At 50.1% G+C, this 15,589-nt stretch overlaps 1 protein-coding gene across 7 annotated transcripts in view; it reads right to left on the bottom strand.

The window, feature by feature from the left end:
* Positions 1–15,589, bottom strand: part of LOC306910861 (solute carrier family 22 member 4-like) — a 41,161-nt gene that overhangs the window by 13,447 nt on the left and 12,125 nt on the right. For all 7 annotated transcript variants that reach the window (XM_079485729.1, XM_079485731.1, XM_079485734.1 and 4 more), the window contains one exon: positions 5,401–5,615. In XM_079485729.1, the coding sequence (XP_079341855.1) occupies positions 5,401–5,615 (215 nt within the window). The remainder of the gene's footprint in view (positions 1–5,400; positions 5,616–15,589) is intronic.

The raw sequence follows: 15,589 nt of genomic DNA, 5'->3' as shown, positions 1-15,589 counted from the left end.
ACTTATGCGACAGTTTTCAATATGTAGCAATAAACAATGAGGTATCACACAAATCGCAAGTCCAGTACTCAGGCCTATTACAAAAACTCCAACTGGTCCAAAATGCGGCAGCTTGAGTTCTTACATGTACAAAAAAGTATGAACATATTAGCCTGGATCTATCAACCTTGCACTGGTTAGCTGTAAAGCATCGCATAAACTTTAAAATCTTGCTTATTACCTATAAAGCCTTGCATGGTTTAGCTCCTCACTACTTGAGAGAACTTCTAACGTATTACAGTCATTCACGTGTAGGGATGCACCGAATATTCGGCCACCGGAATTTTATCACCGAAACAATACGGCCGAAATGTTGTGATGACGCAAACAGAAACCACGACCTGCACGTGCTTTCTGAAGCAACATGTCTGCGGTGTGGACGTATTTCAATATATCTGAGAAAGACCCACGGTTTCCAAAAAATGTCATTCCGGGTGCATCTGCAAAGACTTTCACCACGTCGGGTTTAACTTATCACCTGAAATCCAAATATTCCGATCACTATGCTGAATATGAGCGGAAGGTGGCACAGAAAAGGGAAACGTGTCCGAGCACGCCCACTCCGTCTGTGGCGGACGTTTTCGAAAAGGCAAGGAAGTTTCCTAGTGACAGTGTCAAGGCAAATGGCATTACACAAAAGATTATGGAATTAATTGCCTCAGGTGATCAGCCATACTCTGTCGTAGAAGATGTGGAATTTTGTAGGTTGATCGAGCACATTGAGCCCCGTTATGTCATGCCGAGCAGACGACATTTCTCAGAGGTGTGTTTACCTGAGCTGTTTAATGTTGTTGCAACTCATGTCCATGAGCATATAGCTGCAGCAGATATTTCAGCAATCAGTTTCATGACAGACATATGGAGCTCAGGCGTCAGCATTACCAGTATGCTCAGTCTAACCGCACAATGGATCGACGCTGATTTCCAGCTGCAAACGATTCTGCTCCATTCACAAGTGTTTCGAGGGTCACATACAGCAGCAGCCATTTCTGATGCATTCGTCGATATGTTCGACACCTGGCATGTCGACCAATCTAAAGTGCATGTCATTGTCAGTGACAATGCGAGAAATATGACAAAAGCGATAGAAGACAGCCAGGCGAAGGGAATACGGTGCATGGCCCACACACTACATCTGGCTGTGAATGAGGGGGTGTTGTCTCAACGCAGCGTAAAAGACGTACTGGCTATAGGCAGAAGAATTGTTGGCCACTTTAAACATTCTCAGCTGGCCTATTCCCGCTTGCAGTCTATGCAAAATCGGTTTGCAACACCAAGAAAACGGTTCCAGCAAGACGTGAGTATGCGTTGGAACAGCCCTTTTTATATGTTGCAAAGCCTCTTTGCGCAAAAGCGAGTCTTGGCTGCATATAGGGAGATCACGAGCTCCCCGCGACATTGACTTCACACCAGTGGGTCTTAATGGAGAACATTCTCTCTCTTCTTGCCCCCTTTGAGCAGCTAACTAAAGAGATCAGCTCCTCTGATGCAAATGTTTCGGAAGTAATTCCTTTAATAGCAGCATTAAAGCATCTCCTAAACAAAGAGGTTGAGACGGACCACGGAGGGAAAACAATGAAAAGAACACTCTTAGAGTCTGTCAGCACACGTTCCACTGAGATCTATTCAGATCCTCTGCACTTCATCGCGACTGTACTTGATCCGCGTGTTAAAGAACACGGATTATATTTGGATGCGGAAATAGGGCAGCGCGCACAAGAAATGATCCAGGCCGCGATGGATGGGGAGAACCCGGCGTGGAGACGGAGCAGCGCAAAGCGCAGGAGATCAGAGCGCAGAAAAAAAGACTCGTCTCTCTGCACCAGATGAGGGACATGCAGCCTCGTTGTCTGATATGTTCAGTGAAATCCTGCAAGAAAGTGTCTCAAATAATAGGAAGTCTATTCTGTTCTTAGGCTTCTATCTAGGTGACTATAAGATTGTAGCCATATTTCTGCTAGATATTTTTATTTGATAAATTTTTTATTTATGTACTGGCCCTATTTAAAAACACTCTCTCAAATCTTTCTCAAATGTCAGGCAGATGACATGCTTGACCGCTTAACAGCTGGATGGTTATCTGTCTGAAGTCCCCAGAAGTGATAACCCTCTTGCCTACTGGAGAAATAATCACGGTCGCTTTCCTGACCTGGCAAAGATGGCAAGCAAGTACTTGTCTGCTCCGTGCACAAGCACTGACAGCGAGAGACTGTTCAGTGCAGCAGCTCATATTCTCGATAGGAAGAGGAACAGACTTCACTGTGATAAAGCAGAGAAGCTACTCTTCATCAAGAAAAACCTGCCACTTTACCTCAAGAAGTAGAATGGGCTTGTTTGGTGTTTAAATATGTATTATCCACTTTTCACATCTGCACTTCTTGGTGCATTTGTTGTTGTTAAAGTTCTACAGTTAACATATGGGCTATGGAAGTCTTTGTTTTGATACACTGTTATGTTGAAGGCCTACATAGAAAATATTGTTATATCTTTAAGCCGTTGCACTTGTTCTGAATGCACTTTTTTGTAGTAGTCCTATATAGAAAAATGTAAAATGCACTTGACCTAAATGTACTTTGTTTTTATGAGAGAACATTTCATTTTACAACTTTTCAGCAGGCAAGTAGGCCTGTATATTATTATTTAATGCACACATGAGTGGGGTCAAGTTAAACATTTTAGTTTTAATTTTATTTTATACTGTGCAATGTGCTAAATAAATATTTGCATAATTTGTAATTGATTTATTCTTTGAAACTTTAATATTAATTTATGCTATTGCAATGCCTTGATTTTAGTATAGTTAGTACACAGTCATAGCCATAAATGCAATTTATGCATCCCTATTCACGTGCACTACACTCTCAGTTGGTAATAGCTAGAATTTCAAAATCAAGTGCAGGCGGCAGATACTTTTCCTATCTAGCGCCTAAACTTTGGAACAGTCTTCCCTGCACTGTCTAGGAGGCAGACGCACTCTGTCAGTTTAAATCTAGACTAAAGACGCATCTTTTTAATCTTAGATACACTACACTACCATAATCTTAAATATTCTGAAGGTTTAGGCTGCACTAGTTAGATCAACCGGAACCAGGAACACTTCCAATAACAACTGATGCATTTGTTGCATCAAAGAGTGCAGAACAGTACTCTACTCTCAGCCAGTCTTGTCTCATCGTTCCAAGGTTACCAGAGCGGGCAGGATGCAGTCCAAGGTTACCAGAGCGGGCAGGTGCTGTGATGTGATGATTGAGCTGGACAAAGGACGTGGCGACTCTACAAAACTATTAATGACAATCTTAAATCTAATTATTTATTTATTTTGTCTTGTTGTGTAAGCACTGTCGAGCTTGTGCACAGGCTGCAGCATTTGCCAGAGGGGAACTGGAATCCCCTGGTTAGGCCCGGAGTTTTTTATTTATTTATAGTCTGTCTGATATTTGACCTGTGTTTTGACTTGCATAACCTTATATGTTTTGCTTATGGTCAATGTTTTCTTGTATAGCTGCTTTGTAAAAATGACAATTTTCAAAAGCACTATATAAATAAACTTGACAAGTGTTGTGGCATGAAGGACACAACATCTTGTTCCCTTTCTGTTGGTCTCTTGGCGATTGAGGGTGTCCCAGACCTTTGGCAAAGATAAGAAGCCCCTGCTCTCGGCCATCACAGACGGAGACCTAGTTTCTCTAATGGCGAGAAGCCGTCACGGGCCGTAGGGCCACTGGATAAGCGCCGCTCCCTCAATGGGGATGTGCGGTTTGGAGACCACTTCCCACCGTAGGGGGGAGTACAGTGGAGACACCAACATGGTGTCCCAACTCATGGGAGGTATGTGCGGATTGAAATGCCGCAAGTTGGATGTCCACCTGGAGGAGTTCATGGGTTGGGTTAGGGTTATCTCGGACGGACTCCAGGATTGGGCGCAGCCCCCCACCTTACTCAGGGATGATGAAGTAGGGGTTGTCACCCCTAAGACATCTCGGCCAGAGGGACTGGCTTGATTCCCCCCTTCTCCAGAAGGGTGGTGACCTCGTGCCGAAGCACAGGAGCGATCTCACCTTTGCCGAGTTTAGAGCATGTCCCAAGACTTGGGCGGGTGCTGGCAAGCCGGATCGCATGGCTGAGATGGATTGTCCTCACTAGGCACCGTGATGTGCTGGGGAGCTGTGACCAGGCCCCCAGACATAGTGACGGAGGAACTAGCGTGGAGATCTGCCTCATTGCCCCCATGGGGGGAGGTTCTGTGGTGGCAGAATGGCTGTCTCGTCAGGGGGTTAGCAGGTCTGCTGACTTACCTGCCTTAAATCTTCGTTACAGAGTGCGGAGGGCTCCGTCCGTGGGGGGCCACCTTAGGAGAAAGCAACAGAGCCGGGGTGGAGGTAGGGAGGGGCGGGGCGGGGCTGCAGATGCCGGCCGGAACCTCGATGCCCTGGCGGGGGCCAGGTTGCAACAGAGAGGCTGATGGCCTCTGTCTGCTATTTCGTCGAAAGACTCGACCGTCTGCGGTGGTGTCACTAAGCAGACCACGCTGTGCGATGGGTGCATCAAGAAAGCTGACTCTCTCGATGCCTGCCATCTGCACAGGATGGAGCCAAAGGTGCCTCTCTTGGACCACAAAAGTGGACATTGTCGGACCATCACTTCGGTCGCCCGGAGAGCGAGGTCTGTGGTGGTGCGGTTCTACTTTTTTTCAAAGTAGAATCTGCGACGTTGTGTCGAGAGTGACAGAATGGGGTTTGACTTGAGAACCTATCATCTCAGATTATACTTTTGAATAGGCCAATGAACTTGGCAAATAGGACCCATTCATTCACCTTTTTGGGCTGAGGAAACTGAGATGCACTCTCGTTCGATGCAGCGGGCCGCTATAACGTAACCAAGACGTTCCCTTTATGTGGGTCTCTCGGCGTTGTGTCGAGACTGACAGAATGGTGTTCCTATTGAAAACGGCACGGTGCTGCGCAGTGTCACGATTTCCAGGGAACCACACTGACCAGCCTAAGCCATCAAAGTGAGCGTAACCATCCAGTGGTGTAGTGAGTTATCAATTTGTGTGATCACGACGGGAGGCTATTACTATCGTCCATACAGGTGGTAGCCTGGCCACCTATTCCCTTACTGAGGAAACACGCTACGGAGACCACTTCCTACCGCAGGGAGGAGTTTTAGTTGAGGCACCCACATGGTCTTACCCCAGACTAACTACTTAAATGCCTTAGCCTGGTGGCAGGATGGCCATGGCATGAAGGGAAACAGCTAGATCCGCTGCAGTGCAAACCCCCGGCATTAGCAACATTAGAATACAACACTAGAGTGTGTGATGAGAAATTGATGTGAAGTGAAACTCAAGGTCAGGTCTACCTGCGGGTACTAACTGAATGAAGTACAGCACTCCTCCACCCAGAAGCATGCTAGCAGAACAGGCTATTCTCCTCGGTCCGCAGCGAAGAGAGAGCCAACCGAGGACATAAGCGGGCACCTCGATGGCAGCCGAGATGAAGCAGTTAAGAAATGGACTTCCGTGTAGACGTGACGTGTTGAGAGAGAGACCGAAGTAACCCATACTGAGAGTCATCCTGTAAAACATTACACAAACATCACGTACACGTCGTGGAAATGTCACACACACATCATGCATACGTAATACACACTTCACGCAAACGCATGCACACATCACGTAAACATCACCCAAACATCATGCGAACGTCATACAAATGTCACACACACATCACACAAACATCACGGAAACATAATGCACAAATCACGCTAACGTCATGCACACATCACGCACACATCACGCAAAAAACCTGCACAATCAGACACACATCACATGAACATCACGCAAAAGTCACGCCCACATCACGGAAACGTAATATACTCAGCGCAAACGTCACTCACTCATAACGCAAACGGCATGCACACATTACGCAAATGTCATGCACATGTCACGTAAACGTCACACAAAAAGCCTGCACACATCATGCTAAAATCACGCCCATGTCACACAATCAAAATCACGGCCACGTCACGCACACAATCACACAAATGTCACGCAAAAATCCTGCACATGTCACACATCACACGAATGTCACACAAAAGTCACACACACTTCGCGCAAAACTCATGCACACATCACACAAACGCCACAGAAACAAGATATACACATCACGCAAAAGTCATGCACACATCACGCATACGCAAGGCACACATTACACAAAATTCACTCAAAAACATACACACATCACGCAAAATTACGCACACATCATGCACACATCACGAAAACGTCATGCACACATCACGCAAATGTCATGCACACATCACGAAACATCCCACAAATGTCACGCAAAACTCACGCCCACATCACGCAAAAACCTGCACAATCACACGAACATCACGCAAAAGTCATGCACACATCACGCAAACGTCACTGTGGTGAGGAAGGCGGGACGAGAGCCGTGACACGGGGCATTATGCGTGATGCGTAATGTGAGCATTACGTTTGCGTGATGTGTGCATGACTTTTGCGTGACATTTGCGGGATGTTTCGTGATGTGTGCATGACGTTTGCGTGATGTCTGCATAACGTTTCCGTGGTGGCGCGGGGCCGGTGGCGTGAGTGATAAGTCCACGTATCACTCATGCCACCGGCCCTGCGCCACCACGGAAACGTTATGCACACATCATGCAAAACTCACGCCCACATCACGGAAACGTAATGTACACATCATGCAAACGTTGCGCACACATCACGCAAACGTAATGCTCACATCACGCAAACATCACTCACACATCATGCTAAAAACCTGCACAAGACACACACACATCCCACGAACATCACACAAAAGTCACTCACTCATCACGCAAACATCAAGCAAATGTCACACAAAAATCCTGCACATGTCACACATCAGACGAACGTCACGCAAAAGTCACACAAACTTAGCGCAAACGTCAATCACTCATCACGCAAACGCCACGCACACATCAAGCAAACGTCAGACAAAAAACCTGCACACAGCACGCAAAAGTCACACAAACTTCGGGCAAAAGTCATGCACATCACACAAACGCCACAGAAACGAAATGCACACATCACGCAAACGTCATGCACACATCACGCAAACGTCATTTACACATCACGCAAACGTAATGCACACATCACGCAAACGTAATGCACTCATCACGCAAAAGATGCTCACGGCGGTCCGGGCAAGCACGGCTGACATCTCCATGTCGGCCTCGTCCTGGGCTCGACCGGCCGTTACCGGGAGCTGCAGGAAGTCCTCATGTCTGATGTCAGGAACTCGCCAACCGTTGTTGTAACCAAAATCTCATCCTCTGCATGCTGTGGCATGGATCCGCTATAGGACTCTCTGGCGATGCCTATAGGAGACAGGTTCGGTGAGCGTGACGGTGCCTAGGCAGTCCACGACAATGCTTTCCACGGAGTTATGCCCACCGGTACTCCCATATCACCACCGTCGCTCGCTTCCGCAGCTGGCTTTTTGGTGGCTGTCGGGGAGGAAACAAATGGTGTCGTTGCCGTGTTCGCAATACCATTACCATGAACGCTACTTCAGCATGCCGGAGACCCAGACATATGACGTAGGTATTGTGCCTGTCTGGCTCGAGGATGGTGCGGACGCACCCAAGACTACAGCGGCGAGACTACATCACGCAATGTAGAGAACGCACGCACACATCACGCAAATGTCACACACACATCACACAAAAGTCACGGAAACATAATGCACAAATCATGCTAACGTCATGCAAACATCACGCACACATCACGTAAAAAACCTGCACAAAAATCACACAAACGTCACGCACAAATCACGCTAACATCACTGGAAAGTCACGCAAATGTCATGCACATGTCACGCAAACGTCACACAAAAAGCCTGCACACATCACGCAAAAGTCACGACCACATCACGCAAACGTCACACACACTTCTCCCAAACGTCACGCACACAATCAAAGAAATGTCACGCAAAAATCCTGTACATGTCACACATCACACGAACATCACGCAAACGACACACAAAAAGAAACTGCACACATCACGCAAAAGTCACACACACTTTGCGCAAAAGTCATGCACAGATCACACAAACGCCACAGAAACGAGATGTACACATCATGCAAACGTCATGCACACAATCACGCAAACGCATGGACACATCACGCAAACGCAAGGCACACATTACGCAAAATTCAGGCAAACACATACGCAAAATTCAGGCAAACACATGCACACATCACGCAAAAGTCACACACACATCATGCATACATCACGCAAACGTGAAGCACACATCACGCAAACGTGAAGCACACATCACGCAAACGTGAAGCACACATCACGCAAACGTGTTATGGAAATTTTCTAGTCTAGCTGATGTGTCTGTCTATTTGTTTACTAAGTGTTTATCTATGTTTTCTATTGTTATCATGTTTTTCTCTATACGCGTCATACCACTCTGCCTTTGCCCTCGAACAGAGGCCAAGATGTTCTGTTTGGAATAACGGGCATCACTTCTCGTAAACCAGCTCGGGATTCTTGCTAGGGGGCAAAGGGAGGGGGTGTCACGTGGAAATAATATATAAGCCCTGTAAGCGAGAAGGAGGGGGCCTTCTCTCTGCACTTTGCTTGTGATGCAGACTGAACGTCAATAAAATATAAAATACCTTGCAAGGTAACTCATGCTCTCTGTGTGTTGCATTTGTCTAAAGTGTTTAAAACTCACCTTGATTAAGGAATAAGAAAATTCCACAACAATTGTCACGCACAAATCACGCAAATGTCACCGAAACATAATGCACAAATCACGCTAACGTCATGCACACATCACATGAACATCACACAAAAGTCACGCAAACATCACGAAAACAATGCACACATCACGCAAACGTAATGCACACATCATGCAAACTTAATGAACACATCATGCAAAAAACCTGCACAAGTCACACACACATCCCACGAACATCACGCAAACGTCACACACCACTTAGTTCAAATGTTACTCACTCTTCACGCAAACGTCACGCACACATCACGCTAATGTCATGCACATGTCACGCAAACGCAAGGCACACATTATGATGTTTAATAAACAAAGTTCGGGAGTAGCCCTGGCAAATTACCGCACACCGAGCACATAATCGCTAATCAGACTAATTATCCAACCAGCGTCAGCTGAACACATATAAATATAAAGAAGCTCCTCACCTCAATCATCTCGTCCGACTTCGCATCGATCCGCAGCGGAAAAACCATGGCAGAGTCCAGGAAGTTACTTTCCTTTACCTCTAATGTTACCCCTGCCCCAGAAACGTCAGGCGAAGACTCCTCAAGCGAGCAAAAGCCCTCAGCAGCATCATCCGCGAGTAAGGAGCAGAGCCCAAACAAAAATCCGAACGCTACCCGGAAGCGCAAAACCAAACCTACAGAGAAACCGTCTACTTCTACACCTCGCGGCCGTCCTCCATTCCGCGAGGCAGCCAGCACCCCGAGAAGCAAAACGACCTGGACGCCTTCCCTTCCCAGGTCTTCCGGGTCTTCTACAGCGTCATCCCATTCTCCAGCATCTCGCTTAATCCCGCCCATAGAGAAATGGACGATCCCCGCGCTTAAACGAGCTCTAGAAGACGCTAACATCCAGTATGCCAGGAGACTCAAAAAACCAGAGTTATACAACCTACTCATCTCTGAACAGCCCGAGGCGCGGACCGGCCGGCAAAGCACCTCATCAAAAATAGCCAGCCGCTCCCGGAAACATCCGCATCCCCACCCGGAGGTGGCTCCAAGCCCACCACCCGCCAGGAAGAGACGCCGCACCACTCCAGCAAGCAGGAGCCAAGTCCGGGAGGATGACTCGAACGACTCCTCACCGAGCGGTGACCTCGCACCATCCACAAGACGCCCAGCCCGCGCAAGTCCACCTCCGCGCGCCAGCCAAAGAGGCCACGCCCCCCCGGACCAACCTGATTGTCCATGGCCAGCAGCCCCGGCGGTCAGCAACCCCATGAGGCCGCCGCAGCTGACAGAGCAGGGCCAGGTTTCCCTATACACTTCCCTCCCTAACCCCCCCCCTATTCCCATCCTCCCCACGGCGGTGCATGCGTACGCCTCTTCCCATCCGCCCATGTCCCCTCCCCCTTTGTTTCCCTCCGCCCCAGCTCCAGCAGCCGACGGTAGTGCGAGCACCGCTCAGCCAGCGTCGTGGGCATCTTTTTGTCCCTCTATCTTTCCTCCTTTTCCCTCCTCAACAGCCCCGGACGTCCCCAACTACCAGCACGCGGCAGCAGCTGTCCCCATACCCTCCTTGTTTTCCCTCCCACAGGCCCGGTCTTCCTTCTCCCTTCTGACGGCTACCCAAATGCCAGCCCCGCCCAACGCACCAGTCCGGGAACCACCTCCAGTCTCCAATGCCCTCAGAGCACAGATCCTGTCAGGTGCGGATTTCGACCTAGCGTCTCTTCTCTCCATTCTCCCCCCGCCCGCCCCGGACCGCGAAATCGACTGCGGCCCGTTCTCAGTCACACTCAAACACCCAGCACAACACTCATCCCGTATACTCTCGTTCACTGAATTCACAATTGCCTTCAATCGCTTCACCGAGGTCATATGCGCAGCTCATCCACACAGGAGACGCGAGCTCAGCGATTACCTCGCTATAATCGCGGAGCTCGCGCTTTCTTACGGAGGTTCCCATTTCTACACATACCATAAGTTGTTCTCAGCCAAATGCTCAATACGCGTAGCTCATTGGAACCAGTGCCCGTACTGGGGAGCACTGGATACAGACCTGCACAACCGCGTTTTTCTAAACTGCCCCAATATCTCCTGCGCGGTGTGCAGATCATCCTCCCATGTCACAAACGCATGCCCCTTAGTCCACCCTCCCTCCCCTCCGCATTCCGCCAACACCCATCCCAAATCAACAAGCTACGTCCCGCATCATCAATCCTCAGCTCCAGCTTCCCTTCGCCGTATTCCCGCCCAACATCCAAACACCAGTGTCTGTTTATCCTTCAACTCCAATAGATGCGTTAGACAGCGCTGCCGTTTCCTCCATGTTTGCAGCTTTTGCGGCGGCGCGCACGCCCGCCTTATTTGTCCTGTCTTTAAATCTAACAATAAAAACTCCAAACACTATTCATTGTCGTCTGTTAATGTGCTCCGCCTTTCAGTAGAACTGCGCCACCACCCATACCCCACATTTACAGAATACTTGCTCTCAGGCCTCACGCACGGCTTCGACCCAGGCGTTGGAACCCCTCTCCAATTCAATAACATATGCCCTAATCTCCAATCTGCGCTCGCCGACAGTCTGGTCTTAAAGGAGGTCAACTCAAAATTTATGATTGGTCCTTTCACGCTACCCCCGTTCAATCGATACCGCGTCAGCCCAATCGGCATAGCAACCCGGAAATTCTCTGGCAAAAAACGCTTAATAATCGACCTTTCCTCCCCCCACAAATCCCCGTTCCCGAGCATAAACAGCCTCATCCCGCCCGAAGAATTTTCCATGAATTACCACGACGTCGATCAAGCAATAACTCTCATTAAAAAAGCAGGCCGCGGAGCCTGGTTGGCGAAAGTAGACATTACGTCCGCCTTCAAAGTTATGCCGATCCACCCAGACTTCTGGCACTTATTCGGCATACACTGGCGCAAAAAATTCTACTTCTCCGTCCGCCTCACCTTCGGCTGTAGAAGCAGCCCCAAGATATTTGACACCCTTTCAGAAGCAATTTGCTGGATTCTCCTGAACAATTATTCGATCCCCTACATCATCCACCTATTAGACGATTTTCTGATAGTTTCGCCTCCCAACGCCATTCCCGCCGCGCACCTGATAACCGTCCAAAAGGTCTTCTCCGACCTAGGAGTCCCCCTCGCCCAGGACAAAACCGCGGGTCCCGACACCAGTATCGAATTCCTGGGCATTAAACTAGACTCAGTTAAGTTCCAAGCCTCCCTCCCTAAAGAAAAAATCGACCGCATAACCCTGATCGCCACGCATCTCCGAAATAACCCAAAATGCTCAAAACGCGAGCTCCTCTCTGCGCTCGGCCACCTAAACTTCGCCATGCGCATTATCCCGCAGGGTCGCCCCTTCGTCTCCCATCTACTCAAACTGGCCTCCTCCGTCCAAGCGTTAGAGGATCAAATTTTATTAGATCAACCATGCACAAACGAACTCAACCTGTGGATATCCTTCCTAGCCCAATGGAACGGCATGTCTTTTTTCTACAATGACGCAATTTCCCATCCTATCGATACCCAGCTCTATACAGATGCCGCTCCATCAGTCGGCTTCGGAGGTTATTACCGAGGGCGCTGGTTCGCATCGACATGGCCCACCCAACTCACAGACCTACCCCAACATCTCCAATCTTCTGCGCTCTTTGAATTATACCCCTTAGTCGTCGCCGCATACTTATGGGGAGGAGAATGGTCATCGGCCAGCATCCTGGTACATTGCGATAACGAGGCGACAGTATACTGCATTAACAAGGGGCGTTCCCAGTCCTCCGCGCTCACCCCGCTCATAAGAAGGCTAGTTTGGATTTCCGCGTGCGCCCAGTTCATCATTACCGCTACACACGTACCCGGGGCAAAAAACCAAATCGCTGATTCCCTTTCCCGCTTCTCATTGCAGAAATTCAGACGGCTGGCGCCTTCCGCGGACCCGGTACCCACACCAGTGCCTCCCTATTCGGAATTAATATTCCCATGAACCACCCTCTGAGATCCCTCCTAGACTCCTCCCTCAACAGCATCCTGCAGGCCGTGTCCCCAAGGACCCTGCAGTCCTACCTAACGGCTTGGAAATGCTTCAAACTCTTTCACAATTCATACAATCTTCCGTTTCCAGATTTCTCCCTCCTCACCGTATCCTCCTTCGTATCCCACCTCAATATTAACAAAAAAACTCCAAATCACCTCTATTAAGGGCTATCTAAGCGGAATTCAATTCTTCCACAAATTGATATTCGGCCTGCCATCCCCCGCCATAAATGCCCCCCAGCTCGCTCTACTGATTAAAAGCATTCATAGAACACACCCCACCACCCCAGACGCCAGGAAACCTCTCACACTCGAAATTCTCACCAAGTGCATCACAACTCTCCGCAAAGGCTACCTCTCAACCCATATAGCGCGCACACTAGACGCAATGTTTATCCTGGCTTTTTCCGCTTCCTACGCGGCTCAGAATTTCTCAGCTCTTCCATTTTCAACCATAAGATCCACCCCACCTTTTCAGACCTCACAGTGCTAGACAATGACACCATCTCATTCCTTATAAAACAAAGCAAATCCGATCAAGCAAAGGAGGGCCATTACATTTACATATTCAACCTCCCGTCACCCATCCAACCCTACCAGACCCTCCTGGCCTATCTACGCCTCAGGCACTCCCAGATCCGCTCTCCCCTCGAACCCCTTTTCGTCGACGACTTCAACCGCCCCTTCACCAGATTTAGTTTTCAGAAACACCTCCGAGCCGTCCTCCAACTATCAGGCGTAGGCGCAGGCCAGTTCTCCACCCACTCCTTCCGGATTGGCGCCGCCACCACTGCCGCCCAGAAGGGACTCTCGCAACCCCAAATCCAGGCACTCGGGCGCTGGTCTTCCGAGGCCTTCAAAACTTACATCCGGTCGGATCACGCACACATCAGAGAATCCCACCGAACCCTCGTCAGCCAACTCACATAGGCATTCCGCCCAGGGCTCACCCCCCAAGCACTCTCCCCCCCGCCATTTGGCAGCTCGCTCCCTCCAGTTTCACACTCGCGCATTGGTCACGCAACGTGCATCGGTCGCACAAGGGCAGAAGCCTCCTACGTGCATTGGTCACGCAACGCGCATCGGTCGCACAAGGGTCCCAGTCACACCCGTGCATTGGTCACGCAACGCGCATTGGTCGCACAAGGGTCCCAGTCACACTCGTGCATTGGTCACGCAACGCGCATTGGTCGCACAAGGGTCCCAGTCACACTCGTGGATTGGTCACGCAACGCGTATTGGTCGCACAAGGGCCCCAGTCACACTCGTGCATTGGTCACGCATTGGTCGCACAAGGTTCCCAGTCACACCCGTGCATTGGTCACGCAACGCGCATTGGTCGCACAAGGGCCCCAGTCACACCCGTGCATTGGTCACGCAACGCGCATTGGTCGCACAAGGGTCCCAGTCACACTCGTGCATTGGTCACGCAACGCGCATTGGTCGCACAAGGGCCCCAGTCACTCTCGTGCATTGGTCACGCAACGCGCATTGGTCGCACAAGGGCCCCAGTCACACTCGTGCATTGGTCACGCAACGCGCATTGGTCGCACAAGGGTCCCAGTCACACTCGTGCATTGGTCACGCAACGCGCATTGGTCGCACAAGGGCCCCAGTCACACTCGTGCATTGGTCACGCAACGCGCATTGGTCGCACAAGGTTCCCAGTCACACTCGTGCATTGGTCACGCAACGCGCATTGGTCGCACAAGGGCCCCAGTCACACCCGTGCATCGGTCACGCAACGCGCATTGGTCGCACAAGGGCCCAAGCCACCTACGTGCATTGGTCACGCAACGCGCATTGGTCACACAGGGTTCCCAGTCACACTCTCGCATTGGTCACGCAACGAGCATTGATCGCACAAGGGCCCAAGTCATCTATGTGCATTGGTCACATCGCGCATTGGTCGCACTAGGGCCCAAGTCGCCTATGTGCATTGGTCACGCAACACACATTGGTTACACAAGAGCACAAGCTATTTTCGGTTACGCAACGCGCATTGGCCACTCAGGGGTGCTGGCCTCACCGTAACGCCAGCCCCAGGAGCCAGCGCACAGAGCACGCATTGATAACTGCCTCAGGAACCAGCGCTTTCAGCACTACAGGAATCTCACACTCGACACCAATATCGCCGAGCACCCATTGCTTCTAAACCTCCGCTTGCTTCCCGGAAACTGCCGCAGGCCATGCCAAGAAATCTCAACCGTCCTACCCAACCCGCCCCGGCCGTAGCGCCGGCCGCGGTCCACAGGATTTCTGCATCTTTTGGGGGTCATCAGGGCCCAGCACCGTGCACTGTCCGGCGCCGTCCGCAATTTTTGGGGGGATAGGCCCTCAGGGCTCGGGCTCGGTCCGGGCTCTGGGCTCCCTTCCCGGTAAAAGGGGGAGCGCTCCGGGCTCAGACGGGAGCTCAGAGCCCGGAGCCCGGAGCCCTCTCCCCGGACAGTACGCCAAATACGCATAAATCCTAATTACCTGCAGCCAGAATTTGCGGGGGCGAACTCGTGAAACACAAAATTCACTCAAAAACATACACACATCACGCAAAAGTTACACACACATCATGCACACATCACGAAAACGTCATGCACACATCACGCAAATGTCATGCACACATCACGAAACATCCCACAAATGTCACGCAAAACTCACGCCCACATCACGCAAAAACCTGCACAATCACACGAACATCACGCAAAAGTCATGCACACATCACGCAAACGTCACTGTGGTGAGGAAGGCGGG

Source organism: Barbatula barbatula (assembly GCF_947034865.1).
Source record: "Barbatula barbatula genome assembly, chromosome: 22".
NCBI classification, from domain to species: Eukaryota; Metazoa; Chordata; class Actinopteri; order Cypriniformes; family Nemacheilidae; genus Barbatula; species Barbatula barbatula.
The sequence above is the reverse complement of the archived record's forward strand: the minus strand, read 5'-3'. Positions and strand labels throughout refer to the sequence as shown.